Here is a 20,360-nt window from a genome sequence, read left to right on the forward strand (position 1 = left end):
ATTTCATCAGACAACACAAAGCTCTGTCTTCTGTGAAAGGCATGCTAGCATAAAAATAGATATATCTAAGTGCCAAGTAACAACAAAAGTCCATCCAGAAGTGCCAAAATAAAAGCAGTTGCTCAAGAAATATGACAAGCTGAGCTTGATTCAAGGTATAAGAAAGGCTTCCAAGTGTGATTGCTAGCATTATTTATGTGGCTTGAGCCATGTTGGGGGTGATGAGAAGATAAAGTAGGAAAAAATATGTATTTCAGTACAGAGATTTATAATAACCAGAAAGAATAAGATATCAGTTGGTGTTGACAGCAAAGTTCATTTTGAGTCAAAGAAAATGTTAATCTGTATCATGTATATTTTGATGGAATTAACACCATAATGTTATATATGCAATGAATAGGAAATAAGGGAAAAGGGACAGTGTTTAAAAGAGAATTTAGGCATAATTTGAAAAGAAAATTAGAGGCAAATGTAACAAAAGAAAAGATTAAATGGAGCAATAAGAACTTCAGAATAATTTCGTCTTTGGTATGGGGCAGGAAAAGAAAATGAGGCAAGAGGGAAAATGACATGAAAAAAAACACACCTGCTGCAGCGTTTTAGTTGTCAAGTGATTTTATTATAAATATGATTTCAACAGTATCTCCATCTCTTAATATTTATTATCAGTGATGTGTAAAATGCTTTAGTTACAGCAGACATAATCACTCAAGATATTCTACAAACAGAAAAATGATTAGCACCCTGTCTTTAGCAAGTTTCATTTTAAACTCTGGCTGGTTGTAATCTTCTTCCTGTCCCTGGTTTAAAGGAAACCATTTCAGAGACTAAAGGTAGCCAGTTATAGTGGGGCTTTGGATGGGAGGCCAGCTAACTTCTTAAGAAGCACCAGGGCATATTTCAGGGCTTCTTAAACTTTTTCCACTTGTGATCCCTTCCAAGCTTCTTCAACTGTGGGTCGCGACCCCAGGTTTGGGACCCATAGTTTAAGAGACTATGGGGGGAGGGACTCGAAAAGGAAAACAAAACATTTAGTCCTTAAATCCGGTCATTTGCCCAGCGGTATTCATAGAATCTTAGGATCTTCATTCCTTTGTTTCTTTGTACTCGGAGACAAAGCCAAGATGGGATGTTAGAAAAGAACAGTAAGAGTCATAAAAATAGACACTCTGAAACCACTTCCCTGCCCTTTCTTTATTAGCGTGGGTGACAGAACTAATGGCATATCTTTCTTTATTCAGATAAAATATTTGAGAAATATGGAATGGGAGAGCTCTCAGTCCTAGTATTTGCAGAAAGAACCCATTCAGTCTAGTGAGAAGAATCCTCATGATGAGCACCTTAAATATTGCTGATCTTGATTAGGGACCTGATAATATGTAATGTGTGTGTGGGGGGGGTGTCAGAGAGAGACAGATGGACAGACAGACAGAGAAACAGAGACAGAGACAGACAGAGAAACAGAGACAGAGACAGACAGACAGACAGAGACAGAGAGGCAGAGAGAACAAGAGAACTGCGGAAAATAAGAAAATAGTTAAATGTTTTTTCTATAAAAATCCTTCTTTTATAGGCCAGAATCAGAGATGGAAAGAAGAATGATGATGTAGTGACAATATTGTATATTTGGATCAACTACTTTTTGTAAATGCAGCACAAAAACATTGTCATTGTCATTTTTTTTTCCAGAAGCCTTTCTGGTCACCTATTTTAAACGTTGCTGTTGTTGAGGCATTTTCTGACTCTCTGTGACCTCATTTGAGGTTTTCTTGGCAGAGATAGTGGAGTGGTTTGCCATTTTCTTCTCCATCACATTTTAAAGATGAGGAAACTGAGGCAAACAGGGTTAAGTGACTTGTCCAGGGTCACATACTTAGTAAAGGTCTGAGGCCACATTTGAACTCAGGAAGATTAGTCTTCCTGACTCCAGGCACAGCACGCTAACCATTGTGCTACCTAGGTATGTTGTTACCATGTACAAAGACCATAAATATGTCAGGAGTACTCTTAATGACTGCAGGAGCAGTATCATTTTCCATCTTTGTAGTCCCAGTACCTAGCAGATTCACACAGTCATTTTTTCCTAAGTAGTAGGTACTTGGTCAATGTTTATTAAATTGGCTTGAACTACTATTCCCATATCATTTTATCTAACCTGAAATATATAATGTTCCATTCTACAAAGATCATTCAATTTAAAAAGCATTTATTAATCATCTATGACAGGCAAGATACTGCAAGATACTGAAGATATGAAGAGTAAAATAAATATTTCTCTCCCAGAAGAAGCTTACATTCTACTGGGGGTAGCACTCTGTGAGCAAATTAGGGTATATTTGGTTCATAAGTTTATAACTTCAGCCAATTAATATCTAATTCCTGTGGTTGCCCAAAGTAAGAAGGATGAGAACAATCAATTATAAAAATAACTATCCAGGCTTTTGACTTTCCTAAGCATAAACAGTAGGTGAAAGATGGGACTTGAACATGTTCATGCAAATGCCTTGCAATTAGCTATCATTTGCTAAAGAAATGAAAAAACACACTTTTAGTACTTTTCTTCTTCTCTTCTAGGATACTCCATACTTCAAGCTATTATGGAAAAAGCAGGACAAAATGGTTGGCATGTCAGTGCCATATGTGTGGAAAACTTTAATGATGCCAGCTACAGGAGGCTTCTAGAAGATCTGGATCGAAGACAAGAAAAAAAATTTGTGATAGACTGTGAAATAGAGAGACTTCAAAACATATTAGAACAGGTAAGTCACCTGGAACTCAAGTCTAGAAGTATTTCATTTGCTTTTGGGACAATCTCCCAACTTTATAGTTAGGAGACCTTCTTTCAAAGTTTTGGGTTGGGAGAACTTCTGCAAACTTGAATTTGTAATTTGATGTTTGGGACTGACTTATGTCTCTTCCTTGTCTTCAGCATTTCTTAGAATATCTATCTTCCTTCAAAGTTCAGCTCAAATGCTGCCTCCTACAAGAGGCCATTCCTGATCCATCCATGGGTCCTAGTGCCTTCACGTGCCTTCACCAGAATTACCTAGTATTTACTTTGTGTGGATGTATTTATGTGTATATCAGCGTGTGTTTCTGTGTGTGTGTGTGTGTGTGTGTGTGTGTGTGTGTGTGTGTGTACACAAATGTCATTTCCCTTAATAAATGTAAGGTCCTGGAGGGTAGGAACTATTTAATTCTGGTCTTTGAATTCCTGATTCACAGTTCATGGTACACAGTAGATGCTTAAGAAATGTTTGTTGATTGATTGAGCTTCAGATGCTTTGTCCCTCCCAACAAATTATTTTTAAGATTTCAAAAGTGGATTGACATTTAAGGGAACTAACGGAATTTTAAGCTGTAGATATCTGAAGGCCCCTTGAGGATGACTTTTGAGACTCACTAAATTATTTTATCCTTATCTCCTAAATCCTATAAAAGTCTGCGAGTCTCTCATAAAAGAAAACAGTTTTGATCTTTGGAGAACAGCATATGTGAAATGATAAGGAAAGCAAATCTTAAAAACAGACAAACTAGTGTTATGTGTGGCATATTTCTCCTAGCTGACCTGGACAAATAGAAATTAAAGAATAGATATAAGTCTGTACCTAAGAAGAATTTTTTCAAAACGCACTCAAAGATATTTCTACGTTTTATTTGAAGTAGGCAGGAAAAAATAAAACAGTGCTACATTATTGTGTTAAGCTATAGGAAAGTATCATCAAACAATACATGCTTGCCTTTTGCTTAACCCTGGATAGTAGGATAAAATTTTGAAAGTCTCTATTTTAGGACAGAGCTAGTCCTATTGTATCAAGATTATAGTGAATGCATGCCATCTAGTGGTCTAAAAAATTCTTGCTTACTTATATTTACTCAAGATAGCTGTAAGGTTGGACTATATATTAACAAGATTTTTTTGTTTACTGTTTAAATTTCACCTGTACATAATTACACATTTTAATTTGTTATAATCAAATATGCAGAAAAATTTTAGGGTGGCATATATATATATATATAAGGTTAATTTTAGATTTAGAGTGCAAAAAAAGTCACCCTTTTTTTCCTCTTTAATTCTTCCATTCTTTCTTTCTTTCTTTTTGGAAAGGGGAGCTGAGCCTTCAAAGATATCTGAGAGGAACATTGTATTATATGACCTCCAAGGTCATTTTTAGCTTTGTGATTCTTTCTTTGAGTGATATGGAACCAGTAGAAATAGAAAGGATGGAAAAAAATAAGCTGTTCTTTTGTAATGATTGTCAATCTAGACATGACTTTATAAAAGAAGACAATGGGATGTTCACATGATAACAATCATTTCGGGAAAATATGTGTGTATATTGACAAGTACTGAATATAAACAAATAAACAATGCAAATTTCTCATCCTGAAGAATTCTCAAAGATGATTAGTGTGTCAGCTATTGAAAGAATATATAGCTACTCCCCTCCTAACACAACTCTACTATGGGTTTGAGTAGCTAAAGCCTTGTATATAACTCCTATTAAATCCTGTTGGGCATCTGATCCCCCAAATTGGCTGGATTCCCAAGATTCTATTATGAGAATGGTGTAAGGTCCAAAAGGTGCCTCTTATTAATACCTACTTAAAAGACTCACTCAGGAGTAGGTGATTTAGTTTCTGAAACACACTGACCCATTTCAAAGGTTCACTAGTTTCTAAGGAGGAAACCAGGATATTTGGGTGCTCTGGATAAGCTCTCTGAATAACTCTTAAATAAGCTTCTTGTAAAAGTGACTGGAAATATAATTTTTTTTCATGTCCTTACAAAAAAAAAAGTAAGGATCCCAGGAATTCAACTTAGAATAGAACTTGTACATTTTCTGATGAGTTCCTTTTTCCCTTTTTCCTGATATCTAAATAATAATTATAGTGATAACAGACATTTATCCCCTAGGATGCCCCTCAAGCAAAGATCTCCTAAATGGTTTCAAGAGCCATTGTTTCTATGAGAACATAATGTCCTTCCACTAGCTCATAATGAATATTTTGCCCTTAAGGTCTACACAACAGGGTTTTCTTTGCTTTTTCTTACACTGATGACAAGTCCACTTCCCTATACCACAACAACTTCCCACAAGTAAAACAAATCACTATTCCATTTAGTAAATTATCTGAAACCATTTCTGGTTTTATTTTTTATTTATTCAAATAAACTGAAAATAGATGAGCTACTCATAATTCTGCCCTTTGACTTATGTTGTTCTGTTACTTTAACCACACCATATGATTCTCTGTATCCCTTATTCCTTTTTCTTAAGTGAAGAATAATCTAGTTTAGAGGATAAGTAATAACCAAGGTAGTAAAATCCTTACCAACTTTTTTTTTAAGCTACATAACAAGGATTGCCATGGTGAAAAATCAACCTGTAGACAAAGCTTGCTTCTTTGGTACAGACAGGGTGAGATGATGTATTAGCAGCTTCTGGTCAGATGAGGACACTTTCACATTATTGCTATATACTGTCAATAATGACTTAGCTGACATTTTAATTTGTACCAATTTGCAAAAACATAATAGAAACAGCTCACACAATTTTCTCTCAAAATATGTTAATGAACAACTAAGCTCAGAGATACACCTCATCTGGTGTCCATTTTTCCAAATTATGTTTCTGCCATGCACAAATAAGCTCTTGTCCATTTCCATGTGATGAATATTCATTCAGAAGCTTCAAAATCTGTAACATGGCACAAATATTGTGCCATATGTCTTTACTCTTCCATTGAGAGCCATAGTTCAAAAAAAAAGTGGAATTTCAGGTAAATTTGTTGTTTAGTATTTTCAATCATATCCAATTCTTCATGATCCCATTTGAGGTTTTGTTGGCAAAAATACTGGAATGGTTCATCATTTCTTTCTCTAGCTCATTTTACTGATGAGGAAACTTAGGCAAATAGAGTTAAGTGACTTGTTTAGGATCATGCAGCTAGAGTCTGGGACCACATTTGAACTCAGGATACTGAGTCTTCTTGACTCCAAGCCTGGTACCCTATTCACTGTGCCACCTCACTGCCTTAGTAGACACTTACTGAAAGAGATTTAACTCAATTGAATTGCAAAACTAACCATGGGGCTGATACTTCTTATAAGAAACTCTCTTGCTCAGAAAACTCATTCCCAAACAAAGGCAGATTTTTTTTGTGGTTTGTTTTTGTTTGTTTATCTAAGTCTGTTCCTAAGATTTCATCACTATGTAGAACTTCCAATGTAGAAACTTCTTCTACTGATGCAGATTGGCAGTTTAATGTAGTAATAGGGAGTTGCCTGAGACAGAGAGTGCCATACCCATGTTGAAACAGTCGTTATGTGTCTAAGGCAGAACTCAAACCTACGTCTTCTGGATGCCAGGGATAGTCCTCTATCCACCACACCATGGTGCTGCAGTTTTATAGACTCACGATGATTATGGAATGGAATGGAATATCAAAAGCCATTGATATTTCTATAGAATCATAAATCCAGAGCTGGCAGACATCTTATACTTCACTTATACTTCTTTTGGTACACAATGGAGGAGGTGGCATCTGACCTGGGCCTTGATGCAAGTGAGAAACAACAACATGCAGAGATCAGAGGAAAAGATTATAGACATGGGATATGGTATGTACATTTTACCCCTGGGGCCCTGAGAAGTTAAGAATCTTGCCCAGGCCATACTTGCAGGGTTAAAATTCAAACTAAGAACCTGTGACTCCAGGTCTTTGAGAAAAGATTTTACATACGTTATAGTATTTGATCTTCCAAATGACCTTCAGAGACTGTTATCCCTAATTTACAGATAAGGAAACCAAAGCAGAAAACTGTTAAGTAACTTACATACGCTAATATAGTGCTAACAGAATCAACTTTATTTCAGAAAAAAAAAGCACAAATTCCATGGTAACAGTGTATATACGATAACTAGAGGCATTAAAGGTAGCCTGCAATTGTTCACTTCTTACCCCTCCCCTACTCTACTGCAGTACTGGCAGAAATGTTTGCTGCTGCTGTTGCACTGCTTCATTGCAAAGGTGTATTTGCACATTTAGCTTTGTTCAGTCAGAATTAGCAGGAAAATGGGGGAAAAGAGCTAAAATATAAGGTTCTACATTTCTCAGTCAATATGTGCAATTTTACTGCTTTAATCCTTTTATTTAGAAAAAAAATGGATTTAGATCACAATTTCCATACGACATGTTTTTTTCTTGAAAAAAATTGAAACACCATACATACATGCATACATCTAAATCAAACTAATATAGCAACAATGGAAGGAGATTAGAAAGTGATGTTAAATGGTTCCCAAGCAACTGTTACCACAGCTGCAGGTTTTCCTGTGTTTTTTTTTCTTGTAGAAGAAATAGAAAAGGTATAAGAATCTGATGCTATTCAGTTTTGCCAAGGAAGAAGAGAAATGAATGACACAGTGCAGGTATCTTTTATGACTTAGTAGAAGTTTAAAATTAAGTTAGATTCATTTGAGCCTGTTCCACTTGTTGCTTCTAAGAGTAGTTTAAAAATGTTTAAATTATTATTTTAAGACATATCCAAAAGGTAAGTTTATTTCAAAAGACTAAGAAAAATCTCCCTAGTTAATTCTGAGAAGAGATTAACAATTCAAAATTAATCCTTGCTTAAATTTAAATAAAAACTCATACTCCTCATATGCCTAGATGAGAAAAATAAAATTATACAAAGACATCATAGTCCATAATTTGTTTTTTTGAATTTTGAATTGGCTCTTTACAACTAAAACTACATGAAATAAAAGGATTAAAAAAGAAGGAAATAGTTGTACACTCTTTACGAGGTCACTTACAGTATTGTAACGAATGAAGATACTTGTATGAATTGCATGCCAACTACATTAAGAAGGTCAGCAAGTGCAAGAGGCATATTTTCTAGTGCTTTGTTTATTATCACTTTACTTAATCTAAAAGAATAATGAATTTGGAGTCATGAAATGTGGACTCAAATTCTTACTCTGCTATGAAGAAGCTGGACCAGAGGACCAAACTCTAAACTGCTTTCAACCTCTGAATATGAGATCATGCTATTTTATTTAATTACTCTTTTCTCTCCTCCTTGGTATGTGATTTTCAGAAATAATTTCCTTCCTGGTCTCTCCCTTACACACACAATAATGTTCATTATAATTCCTAAAGAGGCTAATCATCTTGTTTAGTTAATCTCAGAATCATAGAAATTTTGAGTTAGAAGGAACCATAGAGAACTTTTAGTCCAACTTTTTCCTTATTTCATAACAAATTCTAATTCATAACTTTGTCAAACATCAAAATTGTTGTCATGGTAGGTTCCTGGTAGGTCATTCCAGGTTCCTGGCAAAAAGATGGATTTTTTCCCCCATTCTTGGCATAACTTCCTTCTAGGCTGCCTATGCTCGGATGTTTTCCTTTCTCTCCTTTGCCAGGAAGAAATATGACATCAACAATTTGTTCTTTACCATGAATAATGTACTATTTTCACAGAAATTTGCAAATCAAAGCAAACAGCTTAAGTGTAGAATAAAAGACTGTGACCCAAGCTAAAAGAATTTTAAGAACCAGACCAGGTTAGAGAGATATTTGGTTATATCTCAAATATGCAATAATCAATGCCTCCCCCCAGAAATCACATCAGTAAAGTACTACCACCTCATTTTATGTCCAAGGTTAACTCTGTTACAAAATTTATTTTCACTCTGCAGAAGCCTTTTGAACGAGGAAATTCAATGTTTCAGTAATGAATTATCTGTCTATCAATTGCTCCCAGGTAAAACCAAGGTGTGGTAGAAAGAATACTAACCTTGTCATAAAACAGGTTCTGATCCTGCCTCTGTCTTAGCTAGCAATGTGACCTTAGGCCAGTCATTTGACCATTGTGGGCCTCATCTATAACATGATAGGTCAGATTCAATAATCTATAAAGTCTCTTCAGAACAAATATTCTATGACTAATAGGAAAAGAAACACAGGTAGCTATATACTTTTTGTTGAATTAAGTCAGTTTTAGTATGTGATTTAGTCATTTAGGTGAGTTTCACTGTCAGCAGTGTGTGGAGCATAAAGTTACGCCTGAGAGAGAAAAAAACAGTCTAATTCTCCCATTTATTAAATATGTACTAAGTACTTAGTATGTTTATGGTATTGTTTTAGAGGTATATAAGTAAAATAAAAAAACCTAATGCCTTCATATAACAAGCTTACCATCTAAGGAAAAGGAGGAATAATACATGAATGAACATAACTATAGGTTCAGAATGTAGTAGAAAGGAGAAATCAAAGTGCTATGAGAAATTTGAATAGGGGGCATTCATTTCAAGCTTGGCAAGAAGTTCACTTATACTTCTTTTGATACACAATGGAGAAGGTGGCATCTGAGCTGGGCCTTGATGCAAGTGAGAAACATCAACATGCAGAGATCAGAGGAAAGGATTATAGACATGGGATATGGTATGTACAAATAAATTGAGCCATCAGAGGGCAATATAAAAACAAGAATATTAATCATCTGACTTGGCTAGACTTTGGAGTTAAGAAAGGGAAGTGATATAAAATCACATTGGAAAGGTACGTTTGAGCTAGATTTTGGAGGGCTCTAGATGTTAGAGTAAGTAACTTATACTTTATTAACTAGGTAAAGTGAAGGTTTTCAGCAGAATACTATGTTTACAATTGTGCATGAGGAACAGCAGTATGAATGATGGAAGATCAGCTAGTAGGTTATTTCGATAATCCAAACAAGTAGCAATTGTAATGATCGATACTGGATCTATGATTCCTCAGGTAAGAAAATCCCCTCTCCCTAATAAATGCAAGTCAAAACTTCTTGTCTTAATCTTAGACAGTTGCCTAGAGCAGGTTCTCATTAAGAGGTTAAATGACTAGCCTAGAGTCACATAGTCCATTTCAGAGGCAGAACTTCAACCCAGAATGGCCTAGCTCCAAGGCTCTCTCTCAACCACTATACCATGCTACTGGAACATAGCAAGAAGGTAAAAGAGAGGGTAAATGCAAGTGATATTATTAAAGTAGAATTCATGGGGACTTGTCAAGAGATCAGAAGTGAGGAAGAAAGGAGAGGAAATTATCAAAATAATAATAGCTCATATTGACATAGCACTTTAAGGTTTGGAGAAAGCTTTATATACACTATCCTAAAGATTCAAAAAAAGGATTTAGAAACATCAAGGTTATTATTGACCTAGAATCACGCAAAGTTCTCAGAGTAGGTAAAGAAAATGGATTGTAATGAATGAGTAGAATGTAGAAGCAGTGACTGGCCTATAGGTTTGACTAAGTAAACTACTCTTCCTAAAAGTCAGTGGGAGGAAAATTTTAGAATGAGAAGTTCACAGGAAGCACACCTTCCTGTGTGTTTCAAGGCAATGTAATAGGATTTTGAAGGGCTCTTTTTTCACTTCAATAAATCAATCTTGATATCACTTCAATATCCACCATTTCCACATTTTCTGTCAAGTGGTGTGAAGGATGTAAGATAGGGTCCCATATCTTATTTTTTCCTTTATTGGTCCCTTATTTAATAGGATTTACCTCTAGATGTTTGCTCCCATTTTCCAATATTCTATCAGGTACCTCCTTTGGCAATAATAATCCTTAATTAGAAAGAAAGGAAAATGCTTAGAATGGCACTGTTAGATACAACCTGTGTAAGCAGAGTTCTGAATAAGATCCACAAACATTAATTTCCTTAGGGAGTTGACTAGTCCAGGTCATTACCCCAGTCTCACTTCTACTACCCACTAATAGACAAAGTCTATTGGTGTCTATGTTAGGAAGACATGTATTTTTGAGATGTTGAGTAAAGCTTATCAGCTGAAGCTGAACATAAAAAAAAATGAAAAAAGAGATAGGTTGAACATAACAATTGGGAGAGTAAGTAAAGACCTCATATATGAGATGTCACTTGAACTAAACCTGGAAGGGAAATAATATACAGTAAGACCAAAAGATTATATTGAAGCGAGATCATGAAGGGTTTTAAATTATAAACTAGGAAATTTATATTTAACCCTACAAGCAATAGGATACCACTAGAGTTTACTGAGTTGAGGAATGAGATGGTCAAGCTTGTACTTTAGGAGTATTAATTTGGCAGCTATATGGTAGATGGATTAGAGAGTAGAGAAACAGGAGGGAGACTAATTAGGACACTATTGCAACAGTCCAGGAGAGAAGTGATGAAGGCTTTAACTAAAGTGGTGGAATGGTTATATGGGTTGAAAGATGAGGATGAGTTGTGGAGATAGAGTCAACAAGATGGCAACTAATTGACTATGTAGGGTGAGGGTGAGTGAGGAATATCAAGGGTATTTATGATATCATGATTGGCATAAATCTGGACTGAAAGTATGATGTACGAAAAGTTGTTTTATAAGTAATTGATACTGAGCTGTGAGTTCTTCCATCCAGCATGCACTTGCCTCTAAGAGTTTAAACATGGTTCTGGAATGTGCAGCATTGGATTTTCAGGAGATAATGCCACTCAGGCCATCTTCCCTTCTATTTTTGGGTACCCTTGACATCAAGGTGTGATGGTAGATATTGGTCAGAAAGACCCATGTAGGGGATGAGGCCCAGAACAAGAAAGGTATTCTGACCCTGAAGTACCTTATTGAACATGGTATTGTCACCAATCAGGATAATGTAAAGATCTGGCATCATACTTTCTACAATGAGTTCTATGTAGCCCCTGAAGAGCATACTGTGCTGCTCACAGATGCCCCCCCAACCCCAAAGCCAACAGAGAAAAGAACGCAGATTATGTTTAAGATCTTCAGCACCCCAACCATGTCTGGTCTGTGCTATCCCTGTATGCCTCTCATTATACTACTGGTATCTTGATGGGCTCCAGTGATGGTGTGACCCACACTACACCCATCCATGAAGGTTGTGTCCTGCCCAATGCCATCTTCCACCTGGATCTATCTGGCTGTGATCTGACAGACTATCTCATGAAGATCCTCACCAAGAGAGAGTACAATTTCACTACTACAGCTGACAGGAAAATCATACATGACATTAAGGAGAAGCTGTGTTACATAGCCCATAGACTTTGAAATGGAGATGGTCAGTGTTGCATCTAGCTCTTCTTGGGCAAAGAGCTATGAGCTCCTCTGATGGTCAGATTATTACCATTGGCAACGAGAGGTTCTGATGCCCAGAAGTTCTCTTCCATCCATTTTTCTTGGCTATGGAATCCTATGGAATCCATGAAACTACCTTAAACTCAATCATAAAGCCTGATATAGAGATCCGTAAGAATTTGTATGCCAATGCTGCATTTTCTGGTGGTACTGCCATGTACTAATGAAGGACGCCGAAGATTACAATTTTAACCTCCAGCACAATGAAAATCAAGATCATTGCCCCACCTGAGCACAAATACTCTGTCTAGACTGGAGGTTCTATCCTGGACTCTTTATGTTCCAGTAGATGTGGATTAGTAAGCAGGAGTATGGTGAATCATTCTAGACCCTCCATTGTCCAACACAAATGCTTCTAAAAGAATTATTTGTAGGGTTTTTTTTTGCTTGTTTTTTGTCTAAGGTGTGACATGATAATTACCCACCCAAAAAAAGAGATAAGATTAGCGTGGCTTTATTTTTTTTTTCTTGCACTTGACTCAGGACTTAAAAACTGGAATGGCAAAGGTGATGAGCAGTCTAAGTATGTTGGAGGCAAACATTTGAAAGTTCGACAGTGCATCTTCAGGACTCTGAATATACATTTGGTTTTGGTTTTGATTTGTTTGTTTTGTTTTGTTTTGTTTAGTAGCCATTCCAAATTTTGTATAAATCATTGTTAGAAAAAGTTACTTAGGGGTGAAGCAAAGATGGAGGAGTAAAAGCAATGACTTGAGCTCCCCCTCAAACCCCTTCAAATACCTGTAAGAAATGGCTCTAAACAAATTATAGAGCAGCAGAACCCACAAAAAGAGAGAGTGAAACAAATTTCCAGTCCAAGACAACCTGGATGGTTGATTGAAAGGGTCTGTTGCAACAGGCTGGGAAAGAAGCGTAGTTCAGTGTGGGCTGGGCAGGTAAAGATGGCCCTTAGCAAACCTGGAGCAGCCCTCAGGGGACTGAATAATGGGGAACTGTGGTAGTTTCTAGACTTCTCAACATACAAATACCAAAGACAACTTAGAAGGTCAGTAGGAAAGGTCTGGTGGACATCAGTGAAAGAGTACTGGCCCCAGTACCAGCATAACCCTAGAGCAGCAGCTTCTTCCCAAGCTCTCGATCCACAGACAGAGGGGAGATCAAGTGGCTGATCAGAGGGGGATTCCAGGAATCTCTTTACTGGTGCTGAGGCAGAATTATCTTGCTTTGCCTGTGCTTGAATCTGAGTCACAATCCTGGGTGGCAGTCCTGGGGTGAGGAAGAGCACTAGCGTGGTGGAGCTTGTGGCAGTGGTGTAGAAGGAATTGTCCTCACAGTTCCAAGGCAGAAAAGAGTGCTTGTGGTCACTCATAGACCACAGCAAAGGCCAGGAAAGGAATAAACACCCTGTCTTTGATCATACCACTCTGGAAGAAGTGAAAATTTATAGGTCCCTAGAAATATCTCTGAAAACAGCTGCACAAAACCCCTGAAGCTTGGGACAGTACATTCTTCACACTGGAAGCAGACCCCTACCTTAACAAAGAGTTTCATAATCAAGTAATTGGCTGAGAACATGAGCAAACAACATAAAAAAGTCAGGCCATAGAATCTTACTTTGGTGGCAAAGAAGATCAAAACATGCAACCAGAAGAAGACAACAAAGTCAAAGCTCCTACATGTAAAGCCTCCAAGAAAAATATGAATTGGTCTCAGGCCATGGAAGACCTCAAAAGAAGATTTTGAGTAAGTAAGCAAGTAAGCTTGTAAGAGCTTAGTAAGCTCTTACTTACTTTGGTTTTGATTTGTTTGCTTTGTTTCATTTTAGTGCTCGTTCCAAAAACTATATAATACATTGCTAGAAAAAGTTACTTAGGGCAGAGCCAAGATGGCAAAATAAAAGCAGTGACTTGCTTGAACTCTCCCCCAAATCCCTCCAAATACCTGTAAAAAAAAATGGCTCTAAACAAATTATAGAACAGCAGAACCCACAAAAAGACAGAGTGAAAAAAATTTCTAGCCCAAGACAACCTGGATGGTTGATTGGAAAGTAAGCAAAGTAAGTAGCAAGTAAGAGAAGTAGAGGAAAATCTGGGAAGAGGAATGAGAGTGATGCAAGAAAATCATGAAAAACAAGTCAATAGCTTGCTGAAGGAGACCCAAAAAAATAGAAGAAAATAACACCTTAAAAAATACACTAACCCAAATGGCAAGAGGTCCAAAAAGCCAATGAGGAGAAGAATGCCTTAAAAAGTAGAACTGTCCAAATAGAAAAGGAAGTCCAAAAGTGAACTGAAGAAAATACTTCCTTAAAAATTAGAATGAAGCAAATGGAAGCTAATGACTTTATGAGAAATCAAGACATTATAAAACAAAACCCAAAGAATGAAAAAAATAGCAGACAATGGGAAATATTTCATTGGAAAAACAACTGATCTGGAAAATAGATACAAGAGAGATAATTTTTTAAAAATTATTGGACTACCTGAAAGCCATGATAAAAAAAAAGAGCCTAGACATCATCTTTCAAGAAATTATCCAGTAAAACTGCCCAGATATTCTAGAACCAGATGGTAAAATAGAAATTGAAAGAATTCACCAATCACCTTCTGAAAGAGATCCTCAAAGAAAAACTCCTAGGAATATTTTAGCCAAATTCCAGAGTTCCCAGGTGAAAATACTACAAGCAGCCAAAAAGAAACAATTCAAGTATTGTGGAAACAAAATCAAATAACACAAAATTTAGCAGCTTCTATATTAAGGGACTGGAAGGCTTGGAATATGGTACTCCAGAGGTCAAAGGAACTAGAATTACAACCAAGAATCACATACCCAGCAAAACTGAGTATAATCCTTCAGGAGGAAAAATGGACATTCAGTGAAATTGAGGACTTCCAAGCATTCTTGATGAAAAGACCAAGGCTGAATAGAAAATTTGACTTTCAAATACAAGACTCAAGAGAAGCATGAAAAGGTAAACTGGAAAGGGAAATCATAAGGGATTCATTAAAATTGAACTGTTTGCATTCCTACATGGAAACATGATATTTGTAACTCATGAGACCTTTCTCAGTACTAGGGTAGTAGGAGGGAATATATATATATATATATATAGACAGAGGGCACAGGGTGAGTTGAATACAAAGAGACGATATCTAAAAATAAAATTAAGGGGTGAGAGGATTATATAAGGAGAAGGAGAAAGGGAGAGGCAGAATGGGGAAAATTATCTCACATAAAAGAGGGAAGAAAATGCTTTTACCACAGAGGGCAAGAAGGAGGAGGTGAGAGGAAATGAATGAATCTTACTCTCATCGAATTTGGCTTAAGTAGGGAATACCATACACACTCAACTGGATATGAAAATCTTTCTTACCCTACAGGAAAATAAGGGGGAAGGAGATAAAACAGGAGGAGATAATAGAGTGGAGGGCAGATTGGGGGAGGGGGTAATTAGAAGCAAACATTTTTGAGGAGGGACAGGGCCAAAGGAGAGAATAGAATAAATGGGGAGTGGGATAGGATGAAGGGAAATATAGTTAGTTTTTCACAACATGGCTATTACGGAAGTGTTTTGCATGACTATACATGTATAACTTGTATCAAGTTGCTTGCCTTCTCAGTGCTGGTGGGTGGATAGGGAGGAAGGGAGAGAATTTGGAACCCAAAGTTTTAAAAACAAATGCTAAAAATTGTTTTTACGTACAACTGGGAAATAAGATGTACCCAAAATGGGGTATAGAAATCTATCTTGCCCTACAGGAAAATAGAAAGGGAAGGGGATAATAGAAGGGGGGTAGGGGTGATAGAAGGGAGGGCAGATCAGGGAAAGGGGTATTCAGAATGCACACTGTCTTGGGGCAGGAGAGGGAAGAGATGGGGAGAAAATTTGGAACTCAAGATCTTGTGGAAGTGAATATTGAAAACTAAAAATAAACTAATTAATTTTTTAAAAGTTACTTGCCTCTCTGATTGCTATCTTGCTCTACACAAAGGAGCTACTTAACAGAAATCCAGACTAAGGGTGGGGCAGGGGAGGTAGTAGTATTGCTTTACATGTAAAGTATATAATCCTTAAAAAAAAAAGGTATCTTCTTCCTTAATACTAGCTCCTTTTTTTTTCATTATCAGAATTATAATGGCCCCTAATTTCCCTCCCTGTCCCCAACATAGATATGAATGAAGACTTTTTACAGTCTCACTGGGAATTCCATGAGACTAGTGCCAGTACTTGGGGGAAGAGAGGAGCTTTATGTACACTGACTTAAGAGGAATTCAAATAAAAGTGCATATGTTAAAGAAAAAATAATTATATTGATCCATTCATTTAGAATTTGACTCTTTCTAACAAATAATAGAAAGTATTTAAAATATTTTAAAATAACATCCAAATTATTTGATTTTAGCCCATTGCTTGCATGCCAATAAAGAAATAAATAGGGAGCCAAAAACATCACAGTCCATTACCAAAAGGGATCTCAGAATACCATTTCCCAACTCTACCAAGACCACTTTTGCTAGAATGATTAAATGCTCAACTAGTAGTTTATAGATGCATTTGTTTCAGTAGGGAAAAAAAATTCTGTTTTCACATAAAATTGACATTTGTCAAATTTCTACTATTACACTGAACTTCACTTTTTCAACTTTCCTTTCAGTTCATTCTTAATCTCTTTTTTATAAAAGAAATGCAAATATGGAGAAATAAAATCTTCATTCTTCTAAATAGTCACCCTTAAATACAAATTATGGTTGCTTCTAAACACCTGTATCTCATTACAATTCTTTTTATGTTATTTATGCTTTGTTTTTATTTTTTCCAAAGGACCACTTCTGCAGCAACTTGAGAAAAATGCATTTCTACTAGGTTCTTTCATACTGTTATTGAACTTTTCATTTTCTTACTGCTAAGGTTTAGAGTTTCCATTAAAATTTTGTTGCTGCTTAATTTTTAAAATAATTTAATATTAAATTTAGGACTGAAACCTGCTAACAAATATATTACTTAGCAAGATGGAAGTAGTAATATTCTCCAAAATTTTATTTAGGAAAACTGTCTATTTGAATCATGAGAAAATTAACCATTGTGTGATATGTTATCCCATAGTTACTGGTAGACATAGTGACAAGAGTGCAGACATCTCAGGCCCAGAAATCTGGAACCTTTTTCTTTATCTACAAAATTAAGATCGTAATACTTGTTTTCACTATTTCATCTGGGATTTTGTGAATAAAATGCTTTGTGAACTATAGAATGCTATGTAACTATGATGAGTTGCTTATTATTATTATTTTTATCTCCTCATCCTCATCTTTTTAAGGGGTTTCAAAAGAAAAAAGACAGAACAAGTCACCATCCTATTATATTCTTTTATATTTAATGTTATATAAATTATTGCACAGAAGAATATAATAATAGACTTTTGTTGTTATTATTATAGTTATTAATATTAATAGACATTAACTTGAGGAGACCTAGATTCTAATCCTAGCTGTCATTTGCCACTGTGATGTTGAACAAGTCATTTAATTTCTCTGGGTCTCATTTTCTTTATATTGTAAAATGAGGGAATGAAATGAATGAATGATAAGGAATTGATGGGGCTCTTCCACCTTTGAAATTCTATATTACTAAATGGGAGAATGTCATGGAAAGAACTTTTACCATTTAGAAAACAGAAAATAGCATTCAATAAATAATAAATATTGATGCTTAAAATATACAAGGACAATTCCTAGTTTCAGAAATTTGAATAACTGCTGTTAATGTGACATTTTGTAGCTATACCTATTATATAAGAGCTATAGAAAAAACCTCCACTAAAATCACTATTCAAAACTTAAGAATTTTTTCGTTTTGTTTTGTGGTGGGCAAGGTTAGTACAGGGAAGGTCAGACTTGTTATTTCATTATCAAAGGAAACTACTTCTACCAATGCAGGTAAGCCACTACTCTGCAATTTAGTCTTAGAATGTTGCCTAGGTCACTAAGAGATTAAATGACTTGCTCAGAGTTACATGACTAATATATGTCAGAAACAGAACTTAAACCCAGGTCTTCCTGAATCTGAGACCAGCTGTCTATACACTATATTTGCAACCTATTGGTTAAGTTATCGTTTAAAATCCTTTGTTTGGCATAGGAATTGAAAGCCCTTTTTTTACCTCATATATCTACACTAACTTTTTTTTCTTAAATTATCTAAGTTATTTGCAATTAATGGAAATATTGTCTACTTAATTAATCCAGTTAACTTGTGGATTTTTTTCATTTGATAACATCCTGAAAAGAATTCACATTTTAACATGGATTTATATGCAGTTCCCAGAAATTACTTTTTTTTTCAAATCACTTATTATCAAATCCTCTACTAAGGTCCTACAATGATGCATGATGGTAATATTTTGTGTAAGTGATCCTTGGTTCTTGAAGGCTTACATTAATGGAGCACAAACTCAAGAAAGCTCTACTAAGCTGGGAAGGACCTGATGATGAACTGACTCTTCTGTCTCGCTGAGTTCAGATGTTCATTACCATAAAGTTTGTGAGAGTGATATATGAAATACACAAATACAAAGAATACCTCTGTCATTATTTCTACAATAATAATAAAAAACATTATAAGAATGGATAGCTTATTATAGAATTTATACAGTTCTTAATTCATGAACAGTTGAATTGCAGGTATTCTTGATTTTTGCATTAATATATCCCTTCCTAACCTTTTCCTCATACATTCATTCACTTCCTTCAAGACTCAACTCAAGTGCCATCTTATTCATTAAGCTTTTATTGATTCTCCCTAACTGCTAGGATCTTCCTTCCCTGAATATTCTTTTAGCTTTTTTATTTTATAATGTAGATATATCCTATATAGATATCCTATATATCATTTATATTCCTATATATGTGTATGTGTATCCCCTGTTAGAATGTTAGCTTCAGGTAAAAATTGTTTCTTCTTTCTTTTTTTTTTTTACTTATGTCCCCAATGCTTAGCTTAGCACAGTAAAGTTTTGATTGTGTATATTCAAATATGAGTATGTCACCTCAATAATAGAATCTAAGTTCCCTGATAGAGATTATTTCAGATTATTTTTTCCCTTGTATCTCCAGTACCTAGCATAGTACCTATCACATAACAGATGCTTAATAATTTATTGACTGATTAAAGTGAAAACTTTGTCCACTAACCAGTGAGTTGGCATCCTATTAGAGTAGTGGAATATCATCTATATGGACATTTTTGTCATGAATGAAAGCAGAATATATAAAGAAGATGTACCTAAATGGAAAGGAAGCTTCAAGTCCTGTATAAGAGAAACAAACAAAGGATTTAATGGAGTTGGTTACATTATAAACACAAAAGCATGGAGTATGTAACTTTATGGGACATTTGATCATATTTATTGTGCTCACAACTACTCTCATTTTCTTTGAAAGAATAAATATATTTTAACTGACCATTTTTAGGTCTCCTGTAAAAGAGTTACAAATAAATAGATTACAATGAATGTAGAGATTTTTTTTCCCAAAATCTGTTTTAGGGAATAAAGAAATTGAGAGTTTCTATGAATAACTGACATCATCTTCCACACTAAGTCAAAATATACTTTGATGGTCAGTGACTTCAATGCAAATATAAGCATAGAGAAAGATGTCAAAAAAAATGCTGAAAAATATGGACTGAGATCAAGAAATGAAAGAAGTCACACATTCATATATCATTCATAATAGTCATACCTGTATATCATGAACACTTTCTTTAAGAAAAGAGTCAGAAGATACTGAAAATTGGATGACATAAAAAACAACTGACTATACTTTGATGGTTGGGAAACATCTCACCATATATGTAGCAGTCACTTCAGAATTAGTTACTTTGTTATAATCAGATCACTGACCTCTTAGAGCCAAGGCCAGAGTAAATACCAAATTGATGGCTAAAGATGAAAAGACATTGCATGCAAATATGGTGGTAGCAACCCATCCTCCTTGAGCAAGCTGTACATTTTCAAAAATGGGAAATGAGCAAAAGTGAAGAAACTAATTCTGATTATCATAATTTCCTTTAAAAACTTTTCTTCAGTAGATCTGTGATTTCATTGGTGTGTATATTCCTTCTAGGGTACAACTTTACCATTTTTCCTGACTCTAAATCTGGTGCTCTCTCCATTATATTGTTTCTATTTGTACTGGAATCTATATCTGGAATCTGTACTATATCTGGAA

General features: G+C 35.4%; 1 protein-coding gene across 6 annotated transcripts in view; it reads left to right on the plus strand.

Moving 5' to 3' along the window:
* The window catches only part of GRIA4 (glutamate ionotropic receptor AMPA type subunit 4), a 465,778-nt gene that overhangs the window by 320,834 nt on the left and 124,584 nt on the right, over positions 1-20,360 (plus strand). For all 6 annotated transcript variants that reach the window (XM_020996163.2, XM_020996162.2, XM_020996164.2 and 3 more), the window contains one exon: positions 2,575-2,759. In XM_020996163.2, the coding sequence (XP_020851822.1) occupies positions 2,575-2,759 (185 nt within the window). The remainder of the gene's footprint in view (positions 1-2,574; positions 2,760-20,360) is intronic.

This window comes from Phascolarctos cinereus, unplaced genomic scaffold (genome assembly GCF_003287225.1).
Source record: "Phascolarctos cinereus isolate Bilbo 61053 unplaced genomic scaffold, phaCin_HiC Scaffold_726;HRSCAF=1367, whole genome shotgun sequence".
In the NCBI taxonomy this organism is placed as follows: Eukaryota; Metazoa; Chordata; class Mammalia; order Diprotodontia; family Phascolarctidae; genus Phascolarctos; species Phascolarctos cinereus.